The 20,106-nt window shown below is 34.9% G+C and overlaps 1 protein-coding gene and 1 long non-coding RNA gene across 8 annotated transcripts in view; one reads left to right on the top strand and one right to left on the bottom strand.

Moving 5' to 3' along the window:
* Positions 1-2,993, bottom strand: part of LOC148954889 (uncharacterized) — a 145,416-nt gene extending 142,423 nt beyond the window's left edge. The window contains exon 1 of the long non-coding RNA XR_016142718.1: positions 2,879-2,993. This is a non-coding gene — a long non-coding RNA (uncharacterized LOC148954889). The remainder of the gene's footprint in view (positions 1-2,878) is intronic.
* Positions 1-20,106, top strand: part of LOC148954888 (glutamate receptor ionotropic, kainate 2-like) — a 453,254-nt gene that overhangs the window by 341,066 nt on the left and 92,082 nt on the right. For all 7 annotated transcript variants that reach the window (XM_089099042.1, XM_089099050.1, XM_089099034.1 and 4 more), the window contains one exon: positions 2,167-2,373. In XM_089099042.1, the coding sequence (XP_088955168.1) occupies positions 2,167-2,373 (207 nt within the window). The remainder of the gene's footprint in view (positions 1-2,166; positions 2,374-20,106) is intronic.

Here is a 20,106-nt window from a genome sequence, read left to right as displayed (position 1 = left end):
TTACAGGCATGGGGGGGGGGGTTGAACTATTCTGGAAACCAATAGGTAGAAATTTCCTTAGTGTATAGGAATTCCAATTTTGGTAAAATAGTGCTTAGTTTAGGCCACAGGAATTCAATTAATACTCATTTTGTTGTGATATATAAGTTTTGATTTGTTAAGAGCCAAATGCAGGGTCTAATTTGGGCCCAAACCCCGCGACTTCGAACTTCCTTGAATTCCTGGGAACTTCCATTTTTTTTTCAATTGCCCTCTCCCTTCCCAGGAGAGAAAATAGTTTTTGTTTATAATATACTGTCTTCAAACACACTCTCTCGTCAGTAGTTTTTAGTGGTTAAAAAGAAAAAAAAAAAAAAAATCCGAGTGGGCCCGCTTCCCTTTAGTTCCATAGGCCACCATCTCTATGCAGGCATTAAAGTAAACGATCATTCATTTTGCCATTCGTTTATTGTAGTGATAAAGGACGGCTGCATTGCGGCCGTCGACATTTGTTTTACCGAGCGCGTTTTTTACCGCCTGTGTCCGTTGCCATACTATCTTATACACCTCAAGAAACGCTTGGTAAAAAAAACCATAAACATCAAAAACAAGAAGAACAATAGGGAACTCTTTTCCCAAGGCAGTGGAGATTCTAATTTGAATGAATAGTTCGACCCTATGTCCAAGGACCGTCCTCAACAAAAAGACTGCTTTGCTGAGGGCTGCCTTTGGACACAGTCTCGAAATATTCATTCAAATTAGAATTTCCACCGTCTTCCGAAAAGAATTACCTATCGTTCTTCTTATTTTTGATGTTTGTGATGGAAAGGCAGCATGGTTTCGCCGCTATATATATATATATATATATATATATATATATATATATATATATATATATATATATATATATATATATATATATACTCGGTAAAACAAAAGCTCTATAAAAACGCCAAGTGTGTCTTTGGCCTAAGACAGAGCTTATGACCCAAATTGAGGCCAACTACAATCCCACTGTCTTCACTAAAATCTGTACCTCTAAATTTAAACTTATGGGCCTCCAAGCTAATTTGAGGTAACATTTTTGAATTCACCATGGGTCGTGTAAAAATAATATGCTGCTTTATTCCTGAGCGTGGGTCATGCGAAGATTTTAACTACCAGAATCTTTAACCTTAGTTTGCTCATGCTGCTCATGTTTGCTCAGTTTGCTCATGCTGCGGTTTGCGGATAAGCCCAATTCGAGCAATGGATTTGTTGTACGTACAAATGCACAGAGAAGCTTAAAAATCGCTGGCGTGATTCCGAAAAATCCAACTACCCCCAATTTATCTTACAAAAGGCGAATTTCACTCCATTTGCTGCCGTTGAGCTTTTGTTATTGTTACATTGAAGGAAAGAATGGTAAAATGCAACTACAGTAATAGCATATATACAATTCAATCTGATTCCTCTGCGCCTTTTCCTGCATATGCTGGATAACTTCAGTGCATGAGGATTTGCATTTTTGCGCAAAAATGTTGTTAAAAAAACTGGCTGCAGTCTGCAAAATGACCGCAGCTATCGACAAATTGCAGCATGTGGCAACTAGGGATAATAAGATTTGTGGTTTTTGCCTTCTTGGATTTTTTTATGTTATTTTCTGGACATGGATAAAAAATCTTCTATTATGAAACAGGACCTCTTTAACCTCATAAGCATTAAGTAGTTCCTTATTTACAAATACTTTGAATAATTTGGCAATTTGGCCTTTATTAGGTCCTCTAATAAGGGCAATTTCTTTTGCCTCTATAGGGCAAAAGGGCATATAGCCTATAGAGGCATATAGGGCATATGCCTCTATAGGGCATATTATTTATTAAATGAATAAATAAATTCAAAGTCAGCTGACAGTTACAGCGCGCCAACGGGAACTATTTGCAGCTAAATCGCCGGTTACTGTTTTAGTTGATAATACACTTTCACTGTCAGATAACTTATATTGCACTATTTATTAATAATTCCACTCTCACCTCCCTCGTTTCTCTTCATAGTATGAACATGCCATAACAAGTTGCCATACTTTAAAAAAGTGCAAACTCTCTTATGGTAACTGTAGATGCTAATTCCTTTTATTTTAACCTTTTAATTTTAACCAGTATACTTAGCTGTGTGTTTCCCTTCTTGACCTATTTGTTTTCCCTCAAGGAAACGCCTTACGTTATGCTTCGTCATAATGCGGCCAACTTAACTGGTAACGCACGTTATGAAGGCTTTTGTGTGGACCTGCTTAAAGCGATATCTGCTATTGTTGGTTTTCAATACGTAATAGAATTTGGACCTGATAAGATATACGGAGCACCAGACCCACATACAGGTGAATGGAATGGACTCGTTAAACAACTTATTGAAAAGGTAAGTGCGTTTTAGGTAAATTCGTTTTTACTATAATTTTTAATATATAATTATAACTATAATTATACTATAATTATAATTAAGGGGCATTGGTGCATTAAACGTACTCTTTTATAAACTGCTAAAGAAGTCAAGTTTGGTTAATGCTAATGAAATAAAATAAAATAGGATAAATATATAATAGTTTATAAACAAATTTGAGCTATATATCTGCATACTAGGGGGGGGGGGGGAGTAAAGCATACCTGATATTAAATACATAACCGAACCTAACCAAAGACAGATACCCGGTTATAATGGTTTGTGAACAAAATTATAAGAATTGCATGTTACAACTATGCAAATCCCAAATCATATATTTTAACATTCATATTAGATCACCTGTTTCACTCAATTCCACTCTAACAACTGTTTTATGACCGGGTATCTGTCCCAGTATCTGTAGCATCTCCAGTTTGACATTCCATATACAGTATATAAAAGAGTATGTTTAATGCAGTAGTACCTATAATGGTTGTTCCTGAATCACCTTTAAATGGAAAATTCTTCTCCCTAACCTTCGGTCACTATGGGCTTCAGTTCACTCTATATTAGGTTTCACCCACTCCTGCAACCATGACGTCAGATTTCTGTCGGTGGTCAGTTCATTTGTAACATTCTTAGAGTCTAAACAGCTGTTGTCAAAATGAGTATGACATGTTTAACGCTGGACGGTATGAAAACCAAAAATTAGCTATGCAGAAGAGATTTTACTGTACCAAAATGGAGCGGTTATCTTCTCATGAATATAAACGGGTTTAGAAGGCGGTCCTTATCTTAACTCAGCAAAATTGGAATAGCAGGGTTTCAAGCTGTCACCTGATTTTAAAAGACAAAATCGCAGAAAAAGTGGACAGATTTGAAGAATTTTATTTGCTCTCAGCACTAGCCTTTAGTCAAGTTGAGGAAAGAATAGTAATTTAAAAAAGAAAGAAGAATCAATTAAAGAAAGACGTAAGGACGATTGATAGAACATTTACAAGAAACAATAAGCTTATTTAGGGCAAACTATTTGACAATTTATAGATTATGCAATTTTTGATTTGTTTACGCAGGATGTGTCATTAGGAAAGGGGAAAATGTTCTAACTTTTTTTTTTTTTTTTAGTTGTGTCACAAAAGAGCACGAGTCTAAATGTGAAACTTCAGGGGATGCTGAGGGGGATTTTTAACTAAATAAAAAACCACTGTGTGCATCCTGGTTATATGGAAGGAGGAATAAAATTTGAAAATAATTATTTAGAGACAAAACGATAAGGATAATTGATAAAATATTGACAATAAAGAATACGGTTCTTTTGGGGCAAATTATTTGGCAATTTAAAAATTATGCAATTTTTCGATTGTTTACACACAGCATTTATCACTGAGAAAGGGGGGGGGAATGTTTCAACCCACATGTGTTCAAAAAGAGTAAAGGTGTCAGTGTGAAACGTTGGTGAATGTTGATGGGGTATTTTCTAACTAAATCAAAGGACACTATGGACAAATGGCTATGTCCATAAGCCATTACATATGGAAAAATGTAAAGCTTTGTACGAGGGTATCCAATCAGTGATCCAATGTAGTGTGAAATGTAGTGAAGGGTCCAGAATAAGTTCGTGTACGGTATTAGTAGTCTTCGGGTTGTTCCACCTGAGATCTTGGCAGGGTTGCCATCTCTTGTGATTTATCACTATTTCTAGTGATTTTTTATATTGCCAAACAAAAAAAAGTCACTACACCAGCCCATAAATAACTAGATTATTGAAGAAAATCAACCAAAAAATCACTAAAATCTAGTGACGGTTTCTACCAGGTGGCTACCCTGGGTCTTGGGATCTTTAGTATTTTTTGCAATCTTTTCACCCACTGAAATTATGGTTCCAGCTATGGTTCCAACCTAGTATAGAGTAGATTATGGCCCATAGTAACAGGAATATTAAAAAGTAGTATTGAAGAAATAAACTGAAAATAATTAATGGGAACTTCAAAAAGAACTTGAAATCTTTCAATAATGGTATGAGATTAAAATGAAAATTGCAACATTGGAATCATCCTGGTTAAAAATTTGCTCAGTGAAAATTACAGTCCTCCATCTTCAATAACAATGGGAAAAAATCGCATTGAAAGCGGTGATGTACTTCCTTTTTTTCTTTTTCTTTTTTCGCAGGGGTGATTGCGCCTAGCCAGTGGTCCTAGAATCTTGAGAGAGAGCTTATTTGAAAGCAAATCGCCATATGTAGTGGCCTTTCAAACAGTTCGTGGTAACGAACTGTAAGTAAGGAGTGACCCGGCTCAATGGTAACCGAGACTCTAGAAAACGGGTTTTTGATACCAATAGATACATCAAAAGAATTAAAATTCAATGCTGATTTCAAATATATAACTTTCATCAAGTTTAGTGCTACCCATCAAAAGTTACGCGCCTGAGAAAATTTGGCTGATTTTCAAAAAAATGGGGAAAGACCCCCTAAAAGTTATAGAACCTTAATGAAAATCACACCATCATATTCAGCGTATCAGAGAACCCTACTGTAGAGGTTTCAAGCTCCTATCTACAAAAATGTGGAATTTTGCATTTTTTGCCAGAAGAAAGATCACGGATGTGTGTTTATTTGTGTTTTTGTTGTTTTTTTTTTTTCGCCAGGGGTAATCGTATCGACCCAGTGGTCCTAGAATATTGTGGGAGGGCTCAAGGGAACGGAAATTAAAAGTTCTAGTGCCCTTTTTAAGTGACCAAAAAAAATGGAGGGCAACTAGGCCCCCTTCCATGCTTATTTTTTTCCCAAAGTCACCCGATCAAATTTTTTAGATATCCATTTTGTTCAGCATGGTCGAAAATATGATAAATATGTCTTTTAGGATGACTTAATCTCCCGAAGTCCCCAGGGGGAGGATTAAAACTTATGAACTTTACCCAATGTTAACATATAGTATTGGTTATTGGGAAGTATACAGAAGTTTTCAGGAGGTTTTTTTTCTGGTAGTGGGGGGGGGGGTCGGGGGGTATGTTGGAGGAGCTGTCCATGAAGGAAGTTTTCAGGGGGGAAGGTAAAGTGCCATGAGGGGGGTGCCGGACTTGCCAGCATTATTTATTGGTTATTGGGAAGTATACAGACAATTTCTGGGAGGATTTTGTTCCGGAGGGGGGGGGGGCTAACGGTGGGTGTTACTCTGGAGAATCTATCTAGGGCGAACGTTTCGCTGGGGTAAAGGATTTTTTTATTAAGGGGTTATTAGATTTCCAAGCATTATTTAAAAAACGATCAGAAATTAAATTAAAAAAAACAAGTTTTTTCAACTGAAAGTAAGAAGCAACATTAGAACTTAAAACGAACAGAAATTATAACGTATGTGAGGGGGTTTTCCCCAAGTCAATACCTCGCTTTTTACGCTACAGTTTTTTTAGTGCTTTCAAAAGAGCTATCTATTCTAATTAAACGGCCTTTGTGATTCAGGGGTTTGTGAATCAAATTTTTTTTTAACTTTTAACGTAAAGAGCGTGGTATTGACTAAGGGGAGAACCCCCTCATATACGCAATAACATATACGTAATAAAAAAACAATAAAAAACAAGCGATGCGGCTCAATAGTAATCGAAACTTTTAAAAACGGAATTTTGATGTCAAATGTATCAAAAGAATGGGTTTATAATGCTGATTCTAAATATATAAATTTTATTAAGTTTAGTATTACTCATCAGAGGCTACGAGCCTGAGAAAATTTACCTAATCTTTTAAAGAGGGGGGAAATATCCCCTACAAATGAAAGAATTTTATTGAAAATCACACTGTCAGATTCAGCGTATCAGAAAACCCTATTACATAGGTTTCAAGCTCATATCTGCAAAAATCTGCAACTTTGTATTTTTTGCCAGAAGAAACATATACGTTAGTATATGTAACATATAAGTTAGTTACGTAAGTTAATTTGTAAATTACGTAATAGCCAAATTTAGAGATATCCATTTAGCAAAAGAAAAGTAAAATTTTTATGCAAATTTTGTTTACTTATTCAATGACGGTGAACCAAAATAAAAGCTGCATTAACTAAAAACGATCAGAAATTCAATAAAAAAAACGAGTTTTTTAAACTGAAAGAAAGGAGCGACATTAAAACTTAAAACGAACAGAAATTATTCCGTATATGAAAAGGGCTGTCCCCTCCTCAACGCCTCGCTCTTTACACTAAACTTTGACTCTCTGTCACAACTTTATTGTTTAAAACAATAAAAAACTTTAGCGCAAAGAGCGAAGCGTTGAGGAGGGGACAGCCCCTTTCATATACGGAATAATTTCTGTTCGTTTTAAGTTTTAATGTCGCTTCTTACTTTCAGTTTAAAAAACTTGTTTTTTTTTATTTAATTTATTAAGAGACAAAAGAGATTGTGCTTCATAAAAGTGACAATTTCTGCCAGTTTGTGCCACAAAACATATATTTTTACCCAAAGAGGATCCAAATGACAAAAAGTAGACATTCTAAGATATACAGTAGGTTTTTAGCGGTCTGAAAAAAAGAACAAAAAACAGAATGTTTAGAACCCTCCGCCTTGACAAACCACAGCAAATGGCGTTTTTTGGCCATTTTGCGCCAAAAAGCACCAATTCTTGCCCAAAAAGGGTCAAATGTCAAGGAATACAAATTCCTGGCAACTTAAATTCCTAGAAACTGGAATTTTAGTGCCCCAATCTTGAAAAACAGCTCTGATGTATACTTTAGCAAATTATTGTCTAACAAAAAAAGACAAAAAACAAATAAATACGTATCCATGATTTTTCTTGTGGCAAAAAATACAAAATTCTACATTTTTTCGTGTAGGAGCTTGAAACCTCTATAGTAGGGTTATCTGATACGCTGAATCCGACGGTATGATTTCATTACGATTCTAGGCTTTTATGGGGTGTTCTCCCCCTTTTTTGAAAATAAGGCAAATATTCTCAGGCTCGTAACTTTTGATAGGTACCTCTAAACTTATTGAAACTTATATATTTGAAATCACCACAAAAATCCGATTTTTTAAATGCATCTATTGGTATCAAAATTTCTTTTTTTAGAGTTTAGGTTACTATTGAGCCGGATCGCTCCTTACTTATATTTTGTTATCACGAACTGTTTGATAATTTGGGACAAGAGAATTTCGGTATTTACAAATAGATTTTTTACTCGTACAAATAGGATCGATTTTTAATTAGTATTTATGCATATTCTTTTCTTTCAAGTTCTATATAAAGCTTAGAATCTAGTAGTAAATAAGCTGCATGCAGTTAGCATGACCCTGAAAAAGGAACATGATGGTAGCTAATGGACAGTGGCTTCATGCAGTTAGACCGTAAATGATTGAAGTTTTTATCTGAAGTTCATTTTTGGTTTCTTGTTAAGAATTAAGAATTGATTTCCGTTTGAATGAGCCTTCGTTCAATATTCTAGGACCACTGGGTCGGTACGATCAACCCTGAAAAGAATAATAATAATAATAAAACAAAAACGCATCCGTGATCTTCCTTCCGGCAAAAATACAAAATTTTACATTTTTGCAGATAGGAGCTTGAAACGTACATAGTACGTTCTCTAAATAAGCTGAGTCTGATGGTGTGATTTTCATTGAGATCACTTGTTTTTTAGGGGCTGTTTCCCCCTTTTTTTGAAAATCCAGAAAATTTACTCAGGCTCGTAACCTTTGATGGGTAAGATTAAACTTAATAATATTTATATATTTGATATCAGCATACAAAGCAAATTCTTTTGATATATCTATTGATATCCAAATTCTGTTTTTTAGAGTTCCAGTTACTATTGAGCTGGGTCGCTCCTTACTTACAGTTCGTTACCACGAACTATTTGATAATTTAGGACAAGAGAATTTGAGCATTTATAAATAGATTTTTTACTCGTATAAAAAGGCTTGACTTTTAATCAGTATTTATGCATATTCTTTTCTTTCAAGTTCTAAATAAAGTTTGGAATCTAGTAGTAAATAAGTTGCATGCAGTTAGCATGCCTCCCCATAGAACATTATTCATGTGACTTAAAAAGACACATGATGGTAGCTCATTGACAGTGGCTTCCTGCAGTTAGACCGTAAATGATAGAAGGTTTTATCTGAAGTTCATTTTTGCGTTTTAGTTAAGAATTAAAAAATTTAAGGAAGAAAATTTTTCCTGTTTGTTTTGAACTGAAGGAATAGACTGAAGGATATATAAATTCTACATTAAATTATAGAAATCTTAAGGCAATAAAGAGATTGCAAAAGTTGATTGGTAATGACGTCGTCATTTTCTTTAATTTACATAACAACTTTGGATTCAAGGGTGTATTTTTATTTTTAGATCGTATGTTGTTGTGATTTTTGTATTAACTATGGCCATGGAAGGCTTTTTGTCTTGATAATATTATATTATATCATCAAAATGCAAAATATTTTCTACCAATTTTTAATGACAAAAATGCTTGAGCTCATGTCTATTCGTATCTTTAAGGTATTGGTACTAGGCCAAGTAGGCCAATCAATATTATTTTCACAATTTTCAATAAGTTCCTATTTGCAAGTCAAAACTCAAATTAAGAAAACCTCCTACAGGTTTGTCGTTCCAAAAGAACAGAGCATCGACTTGATGAAATTCATGAGTAAAATCTTTACAGGAATTCAATTTCCTTTTGACGGAAATCTGCTTAAGTCTTGAGATTATAGAGTGCTTTTCTTCTTTCGTCGATTCCCAAGTGTTGCCTGCCGTAATTACATCTCTTCGGATAATTGCTATAGGTCGCTTGTTAGTTTGAAAGTCGGTCGCTTTAATCCTAGAGCTGTATGCTCCCTCCTTGTTATGTAAGCAGATAAAGGAATGAAAAAATAATTGGGAAACAAAGTAGACATATTTTGGTTTTGCATTTGGAAAACACTTATTTGGTAACAACGGGGAAAAACTGCTCTTCGGAAGGCGACCCTAACATAAAAAGAGTAAATCCATTCGATTCCCCAATAGACGCTCTTTCCAAATATAATATTCACTATCTTGACAATGTCCATCTCCCACTAGTGGAGCCGTATATAGCCCTAAATGATATATCCATTGTTTTTCATTAATTTTGCGTCGTATTTTTATCAACAATTATTTCTATTTTTAAAATGTCAAAAGGATAATTTCATTGCAGAAGGAGATGAAATTATCAGTCGGATAAATATTTAACAGTTCGTGGTAACCAACTGTAAGAAAGGAACGACTCGGCCCAGTAGTAACCGAAATTCTAAAAATAGAAATTTGATAAAAATAAATAAATCAAAAGAATTGTTTTTTATGCTGATTCCAAATATATAATATCTATTAAGTTCAATTTCACCCATCAAAAGCTACGAGCCTGAGAAAATTTACGTGATTTCCGAAAAAGGAAGGAAACACTTCCTTCCTCCGAAAATACGAAATTTCAAGTGATCTTAATGAAAATTACACCATCAGATTCAGCATATTAGAGAACCTTACTGTGGATCAAGCTCCTAAATATAAAAATGTGGAATTTTGTATTCACTTTTTTCCCAGGGGTGATTGTATCGAACCAATGGTCCTAGAAGGTCGGGAGAGAGCTCATTCGAACGGAAATAAAAATTTTAGTGCCCTTTTTTAGTGACCAAAAATATTGGAGGGCAACTAGTCCCCCTCCACGTCAATTTTTTACCGAAAGACATCTGATAAAACTTTAAGATAAGCATTTGATTCAGCATAGTTGAAAGATCCAATAACTGTGTTTTGGTGATAATATGACACTACGTAGTCTTTGGGGAAAAGAATGTAAGTTACACAATTTGCTCATATTGTTCAGATATATTATTGCTATATGGAAGTATAAAGAAATCTTTCTGGATAATGTTCTAAGGGGAGGGCGGTGGGATTTTCTGTGAGGAGGAAATTTTACAGAGGAAATTTTTCAGGCAAAATATTACACTGGGGAGGGGATTTCGTGGTATAATTTAAAAAACAATAGGAAATTAAATTTAAGAAATAACATGTTTTTTCAATTGAAATTAAGGAGCGACATAAAAACTTAAAACAAACAGACATTATTCCATAGATGAGGGGGGCTGCCCTTTTCTAAACCGTCATTCTTTAAAGTCCTAGAGTTCTTCACAAATACTTCTATTTGTGTTTGAGCAGTCTCTCTTAAAGAACGGTGACAAAAATTCAAACCTGAGCGCAAAGTGCAAGGGTTGAATAAGGGGCAGCCCCCCTCATATACGGAATAATTTGTGTTCGTCTTAAGTTTTAATGTTGCTCCTTGCTTTCAGTTGAATTTTATCTAATATTATTTAAAAATGGTACGAAAATATGGATTACAGTGAAAGTAAACATAAAAATTTATTTAGTAGAAACATCCTGCATATTATAAAGTAAGAATTTTACAAGTAATGTTTTCTTAGATTTTTGAATAATTATGGGTCTACATATTCGTATATTGGGGGGCATGCATTTGTCACAGAAACCAATAACACATTTGGAAAGAAAGTTGGTTGGAGAATCGAATGGCACAGTTTTACACAAAAGTTGCGCCTTGCCTGTGATATAGAAGTAACAAAAACATGTTTTTGGTATTGTTTTACTTTACCTTTTGGGCTAAAGAGCTGTACTGGGTGGCTTTTTAACCGATGATCTTACAAAATTTCAAAAACGTGGGTATGTTTCATCTGCCACATAAACAAGGAATGCTTTGCTGTTCATATTTTTTTCTTTTACTCTTGATATTTGTAGCCTATCCCAATTCTTTGTACAAATTTAAAAAAATTGCTTTACACGATTGGTTTAGCCAATAAATATCTTTGCCTAAGGTCACACCATTTGGTGTAATCAAATAGTTCGTGGTAACGAACCGTAAGCAAGGAGCGGCGGACCCCAATAGTAACCGAAACTCTAACTTAGGAATTTTGATAAAAAGTAATACGTTAAAATAATTAGTTTTCTTCTGATGATTCGAAACATATAAAATTCATTAGGTTTAATGTTACCCATCAGAAGTCAAGAGCATGAAAACATTTAGCTGATTATCGTAAAAGGGCGAAAACGCCCCCTAAAAGTCAAGGGCTATTAATGGAAATCTCACCATTAGATTCAGCATATCAGAAAACCCTACCGTAGAGGTCTCAGTGTCCTATCTACATTAAAGTGAAATTTTGGGTTTTTACCAGAAGAATGATCACGGATTCGTGTTCGTTTGTTTATTTGTTTTTACGTTTGTTTGTGTTTGAAGTTACGAGCCTGAGAGTATTTGTCTTATTTTCAAAAAAGGGGGGAAACATCCCCTAAAATTCATAGAATCTTAATGAAAACCATACCGTCAGATTCAGCGTATCAGATAACCCTACTATAGAGGTTTCAAGCTCCTACATGAAAAAATTTGGAAAACACATTTGATCAAAATTTTGAGACAACCATTTTGTTCAGCGTGCCTCTGGGGATGACATAACCCCCATAGTCCCCGGGGAAAGGTCTGTTAGTTAGGAAATTTACTCATTCTTTACATTTAATATTTGCTATTGGGAAATATACTGACATTTTCTGCAAGAGGAAATTTTATGGGGGGGGGGGGATCCGGAGTAAGAATTTTCCGTGAGGAGGAAATTTTCTTGCGGGAATTTTTCCGGGGAAATTTTACACACACAAAATTTTCCAGAATTCATGTTCTTTTATTTGTCTTGCTTTCTCTTTGGTGACAAAATTTTACATTATGGAGATATTCCGGGAAAATTGTAGGGGGAATTTTCTTCGGGGAGGAAATTGTCTGGAGGAATTTATCTTGGGGGGAGATTTACTACGGGTGAAATAAATTACGGGGGAACTTTTATAGAAGAAATTTATCATTGGGGGAGGGGAACTTCCGGGACAAATGAAAGTAAAGAGAATTTTCAGGAGAAAACCAACTGAGAATAAACCCATAATACAGATCGATGAATATTAAAACTTTGGATCAAGTAACATATTTCTACGTTTATTGATAACTTTAATATAATTCTTGTAAAAAACTGAGTAGTAGGAAGCAAGGCCGTATCCAGGATTTTTGTTTGCAGGAGAGGTATTTTACCGGCTGGAGGTACAAAAAACGTGTAAAAAATCATCAAAAATATTTAAAAGTCAGATAAAATTTTCGAGGAGGGGTTCAAACACCAACCCTCCTGCCCCCTGGATAGAGCCTTGAAAGAAATCTTACAGACTTTAAAATAGTCAGCGGTAAATTTTTGAATCTTACTCAGCAAATGTCTTTAATTTTGGCTTTAAATGTTTACTTTATTTCTTAATTGTATGTCAGAAAGGAATTGCAAAGGCGACTTTTATTAAAAAGGAAAACCTGCCTTTTCAAAACCTGATTGGTTAAAAGGTCATAATAATTAGAAAGGCAACCCTGCCTTTTTGAATAACTGATTACGTTTTCTTTGCTTTGTTATTGTGTGAAATCTTAAGCCAGTAAAAAGGAGAAAAAGTTAAATTGCAGCTGAATGGTTGTTCCTGTTTAAAATTTTAAGCCAGAAAAAAAGAAAAAAAAGACAAATTATAATTGGTTTGTTGTTCTTTATACCAACAACAAAGAACAACACCAAGCCTCCTGATCGAAGGCAGCAAATACGGAGATCGGTTCATTTTCAAGAACAAAATTCTTGTTCTTTAAGAATTTTTATGACAGTAAACCAATATACAAAGTTCAAGCATGCACATCTGGTTGTTTTGATGAAATTTTAAGCCAGGAAAAAAGATAAAATTGAGTTATACCCGACTGGTTATTTCTGATGAAATTTTAAGCTAGAAAAATGATAAAAAGTTGAATTCTACCTTACTGGTTTTTCATTATGCAGTTCTAAGAGAGTAAAAAGAAAGAAAAATAGTTTTTGAGTTACAAGATTTCTTATAAATAGTTCCTCTGTCTCTCTGTGGCTAATACTCCTTTGTTACTGATTTGAATAAAATGTCTTATATTGAAATTTCGAAATTTAAAGTTTGAGTGATTTTATTGCAGCTGTCACCTCCACCATTCTTCACCAACTCAATTTTCAAAGTAATAAAGCAACTTTCAATATATTCATCGCAATTAGGAACGAAATCCAACTAGATTTCCCCCTTTTTTTAGTAATTTAAACTATTACCTCCCTCCTGTTTTCTTCCAAATTTGAATAACAGGCTCTGAATAAATTTAGAAATAAGAAGTCTTTTAGACTTTAAGATGGACAGAGACAATTCACTTTTGGTTGTCAACATCGCCACGTTCTTATTTTCCTCTCTAACACAATTTCCAAAGTAGCGAGGCTGAGCGGTGGTGACAAATAACTAGGTTATTCCAGAGGAAAATCCAATCAGCTTTGGTTGAATAGATGTAATAACTTTTTGTTTAGGGTGCCTTAATTTACTTAAATTAAAATTCAGTAAATTTAAAGCATCAAATGCCAGCACAATTTATGGTATGAAATGCCAGTTAACTAAGGGATTTCCTCCCTGTCTAGCAAGGAATATTTTAGTCAGAGATCATGAAATAGAACACTTTCAGAAAATATGTGTACCAGGTGGTGCGATTCAATGGGTAGACTTTTTCCTATCTAATTCACCTATGTAAAGCGTCGTGGAATGGAGGGTATGTGTGTTGATAATTGCCCATATTGCCCATAATTGTACAGTAATTGCCCCTGCTACAACTGGGAGGGATAAACGCAGAAGAACAGCTGTAATCCCCACCACTCAAACTAAAAGGGGTATACGATCAATAGATATTGACTAAGGCCGCATGTGAACGTCCAAAATTCCTTCTTCTCAGCTTGGATTCAATCAGCTTTGCGAGTCAGCTTTTTCAGTCTTATGCAATCCATGATGGTAAAATTTGAAGTTAGGTTAGATTAGATTAAGTTAGTTTAGGTTCGGTTAAATTTGGTTATAAACTATGAAGAAGTTTCTGGAAGTTGTCATAATCTACGGATAGAATCTTTGGCTAGTTAACAGCGAGGTCATGGATTTGACTCTTCTAACATCATAGTATTTTTTTTAGCTGATTTGATATTTTGACTATGACCCTAAATCCTTGTAACTAGGTGATGTACTACAACAGACTATTGGAGCTTAATTTTGAATTGCGAAAAGTCAAATGTGGAAGCGATTAAAATTAAAAGTATTACTTTACCTTTATACAAAAAAAGTCTTTATACAAATAGTAAAATATAATATTGTATGTGTATTTCATAATTAATAAATCTTATCTTACCAGTTTGTTTTCAGTTTGATCCTGGACTGAGCTTTCAGTTTTAAACTAAAACTGGATTTCAGTATGATCCTTTTTTGAATTCTTGTAATATTATGTTTTTAAGGAAAAAAACAGCGAGAAATTCAGCATGAGCTATAGGCTACTAATACTGTAATATTGTACTATTGTAAATTCTGTAATATTGTATGTGTATTTTATAATGAATAAATCTTATCTTATCTTAACAGTTTATTTTCAGTTTGATCCTGGACTGAGCTTTCAGTTTTCAACTGATAACCGGATTTTAGTTTGATCCTTTTTTCAATTCTTGTAATATTATTTTATAAAGAAGGAAACAGCTAGAAATCCAACATGAGCTATAGGCTACTGATACATTCTCATGATAATTTCCTAGTTCCACTTAAAAAAAGGGAGGATTGAAAAAAAGCTGTTAATTAAAACGTTGCTTCATAAAAACCTTTTCCCAAAATGTTGAATGAGATGGATTTCCATAGTTTTACTTGAAGTCGCTCTTTCTTCGTCCATTTTCTAAGAAAATTTCCAAGAGATTTTTCAGTGGATGCTCAAAATATGCTATCTAAGCTGTAATTCTAATCTAAGTGCCAAAAGCTTTAAATGGGACTATTTCTTGTAAACAGGCTAAAATTATTAAAAAAGCAAATTTTTGAAGACACAAAAGTTGATTCTTTAAGGTGTTCTTGGGTTCATTAAGACAGAAACAAAGTTAAGTTCCATTACTTTTATCATTCCTCATTTTGTGGGTTCAAAACCAGAATTTATTTTAGTCTGAACTTTCAAAATGATTTATAAGAGATTGCTTTAAAGACAAAAAGGAACAAATGTCCTTTTGCTAAAAACAAAAATAAAACTGCAAAAACAAAAAGGAATTTTGCAAATTCCTTTGCAAAAATCTTACAAAATTCCTTTGCAAAAACCTTGCAAAATTCCTTTGCAAAAACCTTATAAAACCTTGCAAATTCCTTTGCAAAAACTTGTAAAATTCCTTCGCAAAAACCTTGTACAATTCCTTTGCAAAAACCTTAAAAATTCCTTTGCAAAAACCTTACAAAATTCCTTTGCAAAACCTTGCAAAATTCCTTCGCAAAAACCTTGCAAAATTCCTTTGCAAAAACCTTCGGTAAGCGTTAGTAGAGCACATTTGCTTCGTAAATTCCAAATTCTGTTTTTAAGAAACCCTTAATAGAGAAGTCTAGAAATCTCCGAGTCGGCGAATATCGTAAGAGGAGAATAGCCTAAGAAAACCACTCTCAAAACACATGTAGTTGATACAGCTGCTTTGTTGAATACTATTATTGTTTTTTTCTCCGCTATTTTTTTCGTATGGTGAGCCTAATTACCTTTTTTTAGATAAATCTATTTATTTTCAAGCTTTGTGGCTCTGGCTACTACTTCTCTATATTTAAATAGTATTATAATTAAAACAGAATGAAAATATGATAACCTGGCTAAACTTTAAATGAGACAGTTCACTATTCAATTACGTGAACTGTCTCAGCTGGGGTTTTGCCACTTAGTCATATGGGAATGTAGTCTAAGAGATTAAATAGTCTTGTCAATCACTTCAGATGGCATCAGTAATTTTATCATGGTGTAATGCCTCTGAAAAATTGCTAACTTTATTTCTGACTTCTCTAAAGCTAAATTTATTTATATGTTCCAAGTTTTGTCACTCTACCAATTTTTTAACATTAAATTAAAATATAATAATTGGAAAAACGTTTTTTTAAATATCCTTTACTGCATTCTTATTTCATTTTGATTGCAAATGGAATGGCAAAACTGCTAAGAACTATTTGTTGCTGGTCAGGTTGGGCGGCTTCTATTTTTGAAACAATTTGTTTTTGTTGCAAACTAATTTGAATAGTTTAAAAATAGTTTTACTACGCTGCTCTCAGAAGCAGTATCCGTAAAACAAAGTGTGTTCAATCACGCTTTAATCCTCCTGATATTGATTAACCTGCTGATCCTCCCTTTGAGAAAAGGGAGATTGCGATCAATTACGTGAGCAAGAGTATTATTGGGATAATTAATTTTATGACGCCCATAGCAGATTAACATGGGATTTCTATTACGCCCTCTGACGTCACGATATCCCTAGCAAGATTTCTATGACAGCTCTCGCCAAATTTATATGACAGCCCTCTGACGTCACGGCATCCCTGGCAAGATTCCTATTAAAGCCCTGCTTCCAGGCAAGATCCCCAGGTGTTTCAGTATGATTAATTGGAGTATGGTCGGGATAATACACAAGTAGCAATAATAGGGAAATTAAAATAGGATTTCTACAACATCCATAGGGAAATCAACATTGGATTTTAAAGTCAGCCATATGAAAATTAACATGGGATTTTAAGCGCAACCCTGTTTCCAGCTGGTAAGATTCCCACCCCTGGTAGGCTTCACGGAATTCCAGGTATATGCATATGATTAATCAAAGTGGGGTCGGGATAATACACAAGCAGTAATAATAGCAAACTAACTAGCGATTTTAAAGGGTCAGATAAGTGGATCTACCAGCCCCTCAAGCCTTCGCACCTGTGCAATGCGGTCACCGGTTCTATTAAAGGGAACACAGTTGGTAAGATTCCCCCGACACACCCCTCTAGACTCCAATGACATCACATGACTTATCCACTCTTAAACGATGAGGTGTAATATGCTTAACTTGATTTTATGTAACCATGCGTCAGGAACCCATGGGGGAACCCGATCTTGTAACTTAACGACAACACACACCATATGTGACATCACGTAATAACAGCGTAACCATCACTGTCAAGTAATACCTTTTTTTATATTTTATTTTTCGTCCAAAATGTTTTGTCCATTTTATATTCTTTCTTTTCTGTTTAATTCTATTCCTTTTGTTCTTTGTCCTCGCTGGGACTTGAAAGGTCAATTTCCTTCCAATGGGAGAGCGCTCCAACCGTCAGGGCTGGCTAGCTTTTCGCAGTATTTTGTCCTACTCAATACTTAAGAAATAACATACTCCCGTGATATCGCAAGACACACCTCTGTCAATTCCATGACACGCCTGGCAGGATTCCAAACATAACCCTTGTTTTTCCATGCACTTGCGATAATTGGCACAAAGACGGGAAATATTTATTTTCAGAGGCAATTGCTCTAAATTTATTTCTACCAATTAAGACGGAAGAGGTGCTTAAATTATGTAAACACCTTAATCGTGCTAAACAATAAATCTTGAAAACACAGACACTATAAATAAAAGTTCTACTATTTCAAACAAATTTACAGCAATATTAAAACAACGAAAAAAGCACTTAAGAAACACACAAACAAAAAACAAGGTGAAAAAAGGCTTGTCGTAATATATGCGAAAAGAACCATGTATTATAGAAAGTCGGGCCCCTAGTATGCAATACCAGGCGGCTATGGCTGATATTAGATACAAATTTAAGACCTATTAAAAACTTTTTAACGAAAATAGATCGTTTCTTTGAGTGAGATATTAGATTTCACACCATCGTGACGATACGCCCCATCCTCCCCATAGCAATCATTTCCAGAGGGAATGGTTGATATTAGATGCAAATTTAAGACATATTAAGAGGATTTAACGAAAATACCCCGTTTTCTTTAAGCTCAGACTATTAATATTTCAAGACCATCGTGACAATATGCCCCCCAGCCCCCCTAGCAATCATTTCCAGAGGGCGAAGTTGATATCAGAGCTAAATTTAATCCACATTAAGAGCTTTGTAATGAAAATGCTTCGTTTCTGTGACTGGGATGTTAAATAGCAGTCCCCCTCTCCCGAGAAAATTCTTTTAACACCTCCGACCTTATCTTTAAGCTCTAGAGTGTGATAATCCAAGGCAATGCATGCCACCCTGGCAAACTATGGATGGCATACGGTACTCTCTGGCACTCTCATTATTCCAAAGGAATTTACCGATAATCTCATAATAAAAATATGCTTTTCAATCCAATGATTTACAATTAATTTGTAGTCGATTGATTTAACAACCCTCCCTCAACTTGATGCCCCCATGGCAATTCAATCCACACTATCAAACTATTACTGCTCTGTGACAACCTCTGACACCCCTTCATCCATGGGCGTAGGGAAGGGGGGCAGGGTGGGGCAGCTGCCCCTCTAGAACTTCAAATTTACGATAGATATTAGCGAGAACTTTTCGTATGTTGGAATTTTTTGTTGAATGTTACCTGGTAGATGGTTAAAAAGCTGGAAATAAACAGAAATTTCCAAGTATCGTTTGCGATATCAACATTTACGTTTCGATCTTCAATTATGATTTTCGGTCCGATATGTTTATAGGAGACTGGCCCACGATCGGCTGATTTTGACTTGTTTAATTCTCCATGAATTGATTCAAGCGATAAGAAGTTGCTGAGCTTGTCAAAGCAAAAGTAACTCATTAAATACCATCCTTGAAAAAGACAATTAGAAATACTCCGCCATTTTTTCACCTGGATGCCTCTCTATCCAAGTGGTCAAGAGTGCCAAACCTGGGCCATCCCGGCACTGGTTCAGTCGTCTCTGCCTTACGTTTGGCCACCGGACAAAAGAAAAAGAAAAGTGACCAGGGGAACGTTAAAGCTTGTTTTTCGGCTACAAAATTAAGAAAGAATATGGTCAGCATAAAAAACTACAAAATGAATTTCATTAAGGTTTAAAAAAAATGAAGAGTATTAATTTCAAATTATACATTGACTAATCAACACCAAAAGTAAGCCGCTCCGCTAATCTTGGTGATCTACCTTTCAGTGATGGCAGTTTTATTTCAACTTCTGTCTTTAAGACACTATTCATCTCGTCAGTTAGCGCAAAGTCTCTTGCTCCAGTCTTCTTCCAAAAGAGGACCTTAAGTTCTTCAGTTGCTACTTTTGATAATGATAACATTGTGAACAGAATTCCCTTTCTTGCTCTTCAGCTCAATCAGAATATAATCACCAGCTTTGACTTTCTTAGTGTCAAATTAGAAGTTGCTGGTAGAAGGCTTGTCTTCAATGTCTATGCTGGGGTCTGAAGAGTTGTTTTATGCAGGATCATCTACGTCAGAATCGTCACTTTAACTGTAACTCTTGTTGCCAGAGACACGGCTTTCGCTTTTTAGTCTTTTCACTTGTCTGACTTTCTTCCGTTCCAGGACTAGGGCTTTTTGGCAGATACAGCTTTTATCCTAGTAGTAATGAATTCTTTTATATGGGTGTCAGTGAGCACTTCTCAGTTTTTCATATTTTTTTCCTGTTGATTTTCTGGGTTTGACTTGATTGATAAAATGCTGCAAGTAAAGCAAAGAATGAGAGGCAGTCATCCAGCCAGAAGTATTTTCTGAGCTTATCATGATGGTTCCTGGTAAAGCTCCCCTGAGTAAAATTTCCGGACACTATTTTCGTGTGGAAATAAGTAGAGGAGGGACTGTGTTCCCAACACATTAACACCAGCACAAATCGTGGTCAACTGACCTCTTTCTGCTGACGTGAC

The sequence above is a fragment of the Artemia sp. Qi Xiang Cuo genome, chromosome 2, assembly GCF_049724085.1.
Source record: "Artemia sp. Qi Xiang Cuo chromosome 2, ASM4972408v1, whole genome shotgun sequence".
NCBI lineage: Eukaryota > Metazoa > Arthropoda > Branchiopoda > Anostraca > Artemiidae > Artemia > Artemia sp. Qi Xiang Cuo.
Note: the sequence above shows the minus strand (reverse complement) of the source record. Positions and strands in the feature narration are given on the sequence as shown.